Source organism: Hakea prostrata, chromosome 2, assembly GCF_041222555.1.
Source record: "Hakea prostrata isolate BN-2017 chromosome 2, UWA_Hpros_2, whole genome shotgun sequence".
NCBI classification, from domain to species: domain Eukaryota; kingdom Viridiplantae; phylum Streptophyta; class Magnoliopsida; order Proteales; family Proteaceae; genus Hakea; species Hakea prostrata.
In genome coordinates, this window is record NC_142601.1 from 21,412,354 (window position 1) to 21,422,038 (window position 9,685).

The 9,685-nt window shown below is 37.0% G+C and overlaps 1 protein-coding gene across 2 annotated transcripts; it reads left to right on the top strand.

Annotated features, from left to right (window-relative positions):
- Positions 1-491: 491 nt before the first annotated feature.
- On the top strand, positions 492-8,782 carry LOC149024038 (Tetratricopeptide repeat (TPR)-like superfamily protein). 2 transcript variants are annotated; one of them, XM_089144418.1, is made up of 4 exons: positions 492-1,435; positions 1,647-2,743; positions 3,484-3,719; positions 7,697-8,782. In XM_089144418.1, the coding sequence occupies exons 1-2, from the start codon at positions 500-502 to the stop codon at positions 2,688-2,690; spliced, it is 1,980 nt and encodes a 659-aa protein (XP_089000544.1). In that variant the 5' UTR covers positions 492-499; the 3' UTR covers positions 2,691-2,743; positions 3,484-3,719; positions 7,697-8,782. The 2 variants fall into 2 exon arrangements, with proteins under 2 accessions (XP_089000544.1, XP_089000543.1); XM_089144417.1 differs by having other exon boundaries at positions 8,189-8,782.
- Positions 8,783-9,685: the final 903 nt, after the last annotated feature.

Consider the following 9,685-nt stretch of genomic DNA (forward strand, 5'->3'; position numbering starts at 1 on the left):
CTGTGAAGTCCAGAAGGATTTTGTTTAATATGCTCTTCATTTTGGGGTGTGGCCTTCTCAAAGATGAAGAGATCATCACAGAACAAATGGATGAGATTGTAGGCTTGGTGCAAAACTAATGATTTTGGAATGACCCATTGTTTGCAGAAAGTGTACTATGGAAAAAGATATTAATAAGGTAAAAGAAGAAAAATTAACCCTAAACATTTTTGCAATGAAAATCCGATGGGCCTTTATTTCTTTTCATATTGTCATTAAACAGGCCGAATTATTTGCGTATAATTCGATTCAGGTAGAATTAATCACGAATTTATTTATGTGGCTAAAAACTGAGAATTTCATCGAATCAATGATAAAAGTGCGTATTTGGGCGAATAAAGCGTATCATTCGGATTGGTCGAATAATTTATGAATTGTTCGCAAAATTAAATAATGTCCGTTACCATTTTCCCTAAAGTCATTTTTCTGGTTCTTGCCTTAGATTCTATAATTGAATCATATGAGGATTTCAGCGTCAACACCACTTCTGCAACCAGTTTCATCAATTTTCCTGAAACAATGGTTCTCAACCAACACCAACCTCAGGACCTTATTCAACAAATATGTCGACAAAACCAACGTGTCATCGTGGAACTCAGTCATAGCCGAGTTAGCCCGGGGCGGGGACTCTATCGAAGCTCTTCGAGCCTTTTCATCCATGCGAAAGCTCTCCCTAAAACCCGATCGTTCGACCTTTCCTTGCACCATTAAAGCTTGCTCTGCCCTTATCGATTTAACTTCAGGTAAGCAGACCCATCAACAAGCTATCATATTTGGTTTTGAACCTGATTTGTTCGTCTCTTCTGCACTCATTGATATGTATTCAAAATGCGGTGAATTGGGCAATGCAAGGAAACTGTTCAATGAACTTCCTCAAAGAAATGTAGTCTCTTGGACTTCAATGATTACTGGGTGCATACAAAATGAAGATGCCCACGAAGCATTATTACTTTTTAAGGAGTTCTTAATGGAAGAGAGTGATGGTGGGAGAGAAAGTGGAATTTTTATAGATTCGATTGCCATGGTTTCGGTTCTGTCAGCTTGTTCTCATATTTCACAGAATAGAATCACTCAAGTGTTTCACGGATTCTTGATAAAGAGGGGATTTGAGGGAGATTTGGGTGTCGTGAATACTTTGGTAAATGTGTACGCAAAGTGTGGAGATCTAACTATTGCTAGGAAGATGTTTGATGAGATGTCTGAGAGGGACACGGTTTCATGGAACTCAATGATTGCAGTGTATGCTCAGAATGGGCTGTCAACAGAGGCCCTTAATGTATTTTATGGAATGTTGAAGGATGGGTATCTCAATTATGACGCTGTAACCCTCTCAGCCATATTGTTGGCGTGTGCGCATTCAGGAGCACTGCAGTTGGGGAAGTGTATACATGATCAGGTAATTGGAATTTCTTCAATTGAAGATATTTTGGTTCTTCCTTATTTATTTAGTCTTCTGTTGCTTATTTGTGTTGAATAGCTGAAATAACCCATCATTTGGTGATTTTACAGTCTTATTCATTTGCATCTGCACCTTTTGAAACCCTACCTGTTTAAGTTAGTCCCCTTCTGTTAATGTTCTAATCTTGCTGCTGGATTTACTTTCGTAGGTGATAAAGATGAACTTGGAGGACAATGTCTACGTTGGGACTTCGATCATTGACATGTATTGCAAGTGTGGTAGAGTAGGTATGGCAAGGAGAGCATTTGATCGCATGAAGGAGAAGAATGTGAAGTCATGGACTGCCATGGTTGCTGGTTATGGCATGCATGGTCTTGCCAGAGAATCACTTGAAATCTTTTATGAGATGCAAAGGGCTGGGGTCAAGCCAAATTATATAACATTTGTGTCTGTTTTAGCTGCTTGCAGTCATGCTGGTTTAGTGGAAGAAGGTAGGCATTGGTTGAAAACCATGAGTGAAGAATTCAATATTGATCCTGGTGTCGAGCACTATGGTTGCATGGTTGATCTTCTTGGGAGAGCTGGTTGTCTTAATGAGGCTTACGAGTTGATCAAAGGAATGCTAGTGAGACCTGATTCTGCAGTCTGGGGTGCTCTTCTTAGTGCATGTAGGATTCACAAAAATGTGAAGCTCGGAGAGATATCAGCGATAAAATTGTTTGAATTAGATCCAGATAATTGTGGGTATTATGTCTTACTTTCCAACTTGTATGCTGATGCTGGAAGGTGGGAAGATGTGGAGAGGATGAGGATTTATATGAAAGACCATAGACTGACTAAACCTCCTGGATTCAGTTTGGTGGAAGCAAAGGGTAGGGTTCATGTATTTCTAGTTGGTGATAGGGAACATCCTAAACATGAAGAGATTTATCAATATCTTGAGAGATTATCTGTGAAGATGAAAGAAGTTGGCTATGTACCTGATACCACATCAGTTCTCCATGATGTGGACCAGGAAGAGAAGGAAACAGTACTGCAAGTACATAGTGAGAAACTAGCTGTTGCCTTCGGGATCATGAACACAATTCCTGGAACAACAATCCAGGTTATTAAGAATCTTAGGGTTTGCAGTGATTGTCATGCTGCAATTGCTTTGATAGCCAAGATTGTCAACCGAGAGATTGTGGTTAGAGACTCGTATCGGTTTCACCATTTTAAAGATGGGCTATGCTCTTGTGGGGATTATTGGTGATGTCCAACAACAACAATGCAGGTTGATTTCAAAGTTAAAGGTACCTACATAAGGTAAATGGAATGTAAGCTGATACAGCAACATATCAGAGAGCTTAAATTTTTGAAGTTATTCATACCATTAAAGTAGGAGCCACGTTGTTTTTATTTGGTTGGGACTTGAGATTGATTGATCAACAACAAATATTATAAGTTATTTTACTCATTACAACCATAAAACTTTGAAACGAAATGCACACTTCCATCTTTCGTGGATGCTCTAATTTGGCAACTTAGGAAAAAAAATGGGGGTAGTGACCTTAAGTTTTGTAACTAAGCTCTTGTCTATACTGGCAAAGTAATCCTTCTGATAGTTAATTGATACTCTTGAGGTACTGTACAAGCTGAAATTTGACAGGCCCTTCTTGGATGCTTTGTATGACCCATCAGACTCGGGATATCCTAGTTTAGGTCTTTGAATGTAGGAATTATTGTACCTCAGGGTTACTTCATCTGACTGGTCCCTTTATAATGTCTGTATATGAGTTACTATCAGCTCTTAATATGATTTAATTATTATTATTATTGATTGGCCTTGTTTATTTTATGCTATTTGATACTCTGCAAGGTTAAATCAATATGACTGTCGTTGGTTGCAAGGTTGATGCAAATTTTTTGAATTATAAATTAAACTTTACCTTTTAGGTGATTGATTTGCGGGGAAATATATTTTACATGGAAATGAATTTCACTTGTTGGTTAATATTGCCATTATTTTGGACTAATCAGAACTCGTGGGATTGTCAATGTTGCAGAGCTGATAAATTTTTGATGGAAATCTCAATCTCTCGCTGTGGCTCTTTCTTTGAGAAGCTCTGTGCAAGATCAACCTTGCAGCACTGTTATGTTTTTGATGGAAATTGCAACCTCTCAAGATGGTTCTCTCTCTGAGAAGCTCTGTGCAAGATCAACCTTGTGGCACTGGTTCTCTATCTGAGAGCTTTGAAGCTCCAAGCAACGTCATAAGTTTCAGTATATCTGGTCCGATCAGGTACTAGATCTTTTAAATCTTGATGATGTGAATCTAAATAGAATGAATTGAATGCAATTGGTGAGAAAAAGAAAAAGAAAAAAACCTAGGTTCCCCCTTCCCCTTTGTTATCTCTTTCCTTAGCCGTTGCTTCTTACATCCATCCACTTCGTTTCACTCTAATTTTTACAAAAAATTCTCAAGTATTTTTCTGGATTGCTCAAACATATGTCCAGCATCCAACAAAGAAGGAAGGAACACATTCCACACTAGGGTTTTCGGTTTCTCTATTCAACAGAGGGAAGGGCAGTAACATATATCAATAATCAACATTTAACCAGGATAAAACAATTAATCAAGGTGAAATGCATATCAATTATCAAAATCCAGGACTTAAGTTTTGCAGATGTGAATGGTTGAAAGACATTTTTTTTTTGGGGTAAAGGTTGAAAGACATTAGAGTAGATGAAATTTGGCTTTGGATTCTTGATTATCAAGAACTCTAAGTGAGATTCGAACTCAACATAAACATAATTGATCTTGTTTGCTGAAAGCTGCCAATTTTGTACTAGTATTGGCATCATAGTCTTGCTTTCTGCATGTTTCATTCAACAGTCATCCCTTTTATGATTTCAACTTTTTCAAATGCAATTCGATGTATGATCTATCATTTATGGACTTCGATAAGATCCTTCTAGTAATGTATGCTACAATAATTGAGAATGATATCAGTCCAATTCATCAAGAAACGATATAAATAAGTAGAACAATAAAATAACGTAAGGAAGAGAGAGCTGGAAGTTGGTGTTTACATAATTATTCTTTCATGGAAACTAGACGGTAAGCCTTGATTTGCAACATTAAAGTTGTTCTATTGTGACCAAGTGTAATGGGTTCTAGTCTGGAAACAGCTTCCCTGCAAAATAGGGTAAAAAGCTGTGTATATTATGACCCTCCCCAGACCCTGTAGTGGTTGAAGCCTTGTGCACAGGATACTCCCTTTTATATTCTTTCTTTGAAGATATGAACTATTAAGAACTGTCCGTTCCTCGCTACTGTTGCTTCTAAATGGGCTGAGAGCTAAATCAGAATTTGTATTTCTGCCTTATCTCTGATTTATAGTAATGAGTTTTTACTTTTCAAATATAAATGTTTCATGCAAGAATTACTCCACTGCTGCTGTGCTTTAGTTTAGGTATGGTGCCCAGCATTATGATCCCAACATATGGTCAAATGTGTCCACGAGAACTTAATATTGTGCACTTTCTCTTCCCAATCCCTTGCCCACTTAGTAATTGTAGTCACTTATCTTACTTCATGATTACAATAAATTGACTTCATACTTGAGTCCTTGGTTTTACTATAAAACTGGAAACTGTTTCTGATTAAGACTGTTCTAAACATTTGAATTTGATATGGGGCTTTGCATCTTATAGGTAAATCCGTAAATAGGAAGTAACCAAGGACCTTGAAACACCAGTTGAAATGGTATTTTGCGTTAAGATTGTATTACTACAGAAATACTGGTGAACCGATGTTTCTCTTCTCACTTTATGTAGTTTATGTATTAAGATTTAATAGGCATTTTCCTGAAAAGCGTGCTTACCCATGTAACTTAGATATGCATTTCATATTCCTTCGTCTTTCCTGGTTCACATGTTTTCCAGGGCGAGAGTATACTCAATTTATTAATAAAATTAGGGTGGCTGTCGATTTCTTGATTTAGTTTTAGCTCTATATTCTGTCTGATTGAGCTATCTGCTTTGTTCTTTCTTACTGTCGATATCAGTTGTAAAAAGAAAGGCTGCTGCATTATACATGAAGGCTGCCCTCTTCTGTATGTTTTTATGTACCTTGATGAAGACATTGAAGCATTTAGTTACAGGCACATCATTCTTTTGGTTAATTATGAGTAATGAAATATCAAAAACATCCTTATTAGCAAAAAAGATGTCTTTATTTAACCATTCTTTACCTAGTTGCTTGACTTTAGGGTGGAACCCTCAAATACAGTACACAAATTGTTATGCCTATTTCAGTAACATATAATAGAATACCTTGACTTTATTTGAACTTTATTGTTATGCATACACAGTATCTTGTTATATTATAGGTGTTGTGTATGGAGTACTCTCTTTGCTGTGTGTGAGCACACGACAGTTTAGAGTGGAAGCAGGTAGGTGCCTGTAAGATTTGGAAGATGGATTAAATAATATTTTGAAAGGTATTTGTAGAAATAAAAACTTGCAGATGAGGTGGTTGGTTATTTGATCCCAACTCAGTAAGTTTTAGCACCTGCTTACATCATTTTCGCAATAGATTAACATCATTTTGTGAAATAAAACCTTCCTTTAATCTTAAGTGAGCATTAGATTGTGATAGGACCATTGCCATTGCTTATGCTCCATTATTTTCATCCCAGGCAATTCTTAAAGACAGTAAAGTCCCTCCAGTGGGGTAAATGGGTTTGATTAAATGCTCCTATACGTAGAATCATTTTAGGTCAAACCTTCTATCAAACTATACTAGTGATACCTCCAAGTTGATTCTCTTTAAGCCAATCCCGCTGATCTTTAAGAGATGCTATGAGCGTCAGATGGTCCAAGCCTTAACTCTCATTTTTCTGCTGAAGCTGTGGGAATGTTTATTGTTTGGTGGGCAGATAAATCCAATACATTTCCATGAAAATTGCTGTTTTGGGCCTAATGCATGGAATATTTTTATTTTAAACCCTACATAGGAATCTTGTGATTGCTGCACTCAATTGTGTCTCCTCGACCCTGCAGTAGCAGGAGCCTTGTGACTGGGATGCACTTGTAGAAACCTCTTGCCTCTGCTAATAAGTTGTGAGTAGATGGGATGCTTGCTTTCAAGTTGGGTTGATGGGGCTGGGATGCTACTAGCTAAATACTTTCCAATTTTAATCAAATTGTAAGCTTTCATTTTCTTGGGTTTAGAATAGAAGTGTATTTTAACTCTTTTTATCATCCGTATGCAATTTTTCATTGGTTTTGTCAGCAGCCCATGTTCTCAGGGTAGATAATTCATTTTAAACTTTGAAAAAAGTACGAAGTTACCCTCTCCCCCCCACCCACCGAAAAATAAAAAAAGCACATAAATAAAACAATGTAATAGAAAAAACTTCAGATCTTTCCTCCACCCTGGCTAAACTCCTAATTTACATTTATAGATGGTGAATTTTCATTTCCTTTCTCAATGGTCAAATCAGATTTATATCAAACAGGGTATTGAGGGTATTGGGGTGCCATTGAATCAATAAGGTCCACCAAGGGCTTGTAAAGAATGGACCCTAAAAGTGCACTCAAACATTTCCCATACCTGAATATACATGGCCATTTGTTTTGTATGACAAATAAAGGGAAGAAAAGGGAGTATGTGTGTTTTTTTTTTAATAAGAATTGGAGATGTAAATGGTTATAACATTTAGTAAGTTAAAGATATAGATTGAATTAAAAAACAAATTATGAGATTTAAATGCAGATCTAATGCATATCTGTTCCTGTCAGATCCAATCTCTGCTGGAGTTGTACACAGTTTAGTACAAACTCTAATGGTTGAACAGATTTCACTTTTAGAACTGGAGCAACAGAGAAGGTGAATGTGGAAATATCTTGGTCCAAGCCATTAATGATGTAAGATAAACATAAAACAGCAGTCGTGGTTGTTTATTTAGTGGAAGAGCTATGTGATTGTATTCTATGGTTTTATAGTTATATAACATGACAGGGGGAGTCCACCTATCGTGTTTTCCATTGCTTCATGTCTTTAGTTGTTAGTTTCCTTGTCTAAGTTTCCTGTTTAGGCTTCAGGTTTGTTAGTAAGAGCTATACCTTTTGTAGTCGTGTTTGACTTGATATAAATGTATGCTGGTTGGTATGGGGAGACACATTGTAGCAGAGTTGTTTTCTCCTGTTGTTCTCTTTCACTTTCTCCTCAGATTCTATCTTTGCCTACTCCTTACCAACCACTTGTTACAGGTCCTGGAATTGTTTACACTTACTGCTGGTAGGATTATTATGTTAGCCTGGTGTGATGACAACCATTTCTTGTCTGGATGATGAGAAGTAGCTTCTTGTCATACAAAAGCAATATTTACCTGGGGCAAAGTATAACTGAAGGGGTTTAAGATCCTCTCTTACCGCAGCAATGATATTCAGACAGAAATAGTTTTCTGCAGTCATGCAACAAAGAGGATTTAAGTCAATTAAACACGAGGGAAGCTCCGGGAGGTTTTTAATCTTTTCATAGCTTTGTATTTCAATTGCCATGAGAGCTGAATTAGAGCATTAATATTGGATGGCAGGGTGGGAACTGTCAAAACTTCCCCCAATTAAGGAGGTCGATGTTGTTGGCTTTCCCAATAAGTTTTTGTATATGTTTATTTTTATAAATATTACTGGAGGTTTAACTTTTCTGATTTGTTAGGTTTGGAGTATTCGATGACATTTTCATTTTCAAATTATGTTCAGGTTCAGAAAAGCTAAAAGTAGATGGTAGCTTTGGAAGGAGATGGAGTTTTGGTCGGTTCCTTATTCAATTTAAGCAGTGCCCTTTATATATGTTGACATCAACTCCCTTTTGTCATTGCTGATGCATCTGCAAGATGCAACTGAGAAGGACAAGAAGAAACGCAAACAGGGGATCGACTGTGTAGCTTAATTCCAAGATGCATGAAACAGGTGTGCTATTTTTGGCCTTTACTGACCACCATTTTAGACTGAATTTTGTTGCAAGCCTTATATGCTTCTTTCTTTAATGATAACAGTAAGTAGTTATTAATTAGCCGACCCCATTTAGTTGGGATGAGGCTCCTTCTTCTTGTTGTACAAGAAATTGTCAGTGGTGATTGGTTTACCGAACTAAATCAGTGAGAATTTTGGGTGGAATGGTTGAGAACCTCACTTCTCAGTGGAGAGGTCGTAGGTTCAACCTTTGCCGGCGACACATGTAATATCCACATCGCCAGTTTCCCTATATATTAAAAGCATATAGAATTCTTTACCCAAAAAAAAAAAAGCATATAGAATTAGAAAAGTTCTTTTCTTAAACTATTCTTCCTAGGTGGTGGCTTCTCCATGTGAGACATCTTGGTTTGTTTGTACTCCTTGATCATCGAGTTATGTAACTGGGATCTCTCGGCTTTTCGTGGTTTGAGTCAAAAAATTTGTTTTCATATTGTAAAAATAACAATAACAATAATAATAATAATAATAATAAACAAAAAATAAAATAAAATTCATGGTACCCAATTATTTTTGGTTAAAAGTCTTGATTGTCCACTTAAGTGGAAAATATTACAGATTGCTAACACTAGGTTTTTAAAAAAATTATAAGTTATCCTCACCGTAAAATTTTGACATTTTGACCATTAAGTTTTTCAATTTTAAATGTTGATGGACAAGAAAACCCCTCACCCATTTAAATTACCTTAATGTCCCTCTCACTCATTTCCCTCCCATCGTCTCTCTCTTCACTCGCAACTCATTGACACTTTCCTCCTGTCTCACCATTGACACTTAACTCCTCTCTCACGACCGCAGATCTCCTCCTCTGACTCCAGCCACTGGAAATCTGTCGCGGCTGCAAGCATTGAACACCAATCTAAGTAACCCCACCCTCCAATACAGATGAATCTGAAATACAACTAAATATACAATTATAGAAATACATGTGAGAGTAATGAGAGGATATTTTTGGCATGGGAGCTTCCCAGGGATGATTTCATCTTTTCCTCTTTTCATGTTCCCATTGATGGGGGTAGAGCAGACCTACGAATGCCCAGAAATTAATGAATAAATTGCCACTAGAATCCTATTTCCTCACCATTTGAATCCTACACAACAGAGGAAATTTGATAAGATCATTTTGCCTTCTCCCAACAAGCTGTGTTCGTTCTCGCTAAAAACCCTAAAAACTATTACGCTATGGTGGTCTCGCTTCCTTCAGCTCCCTCAACGATCAGGAAA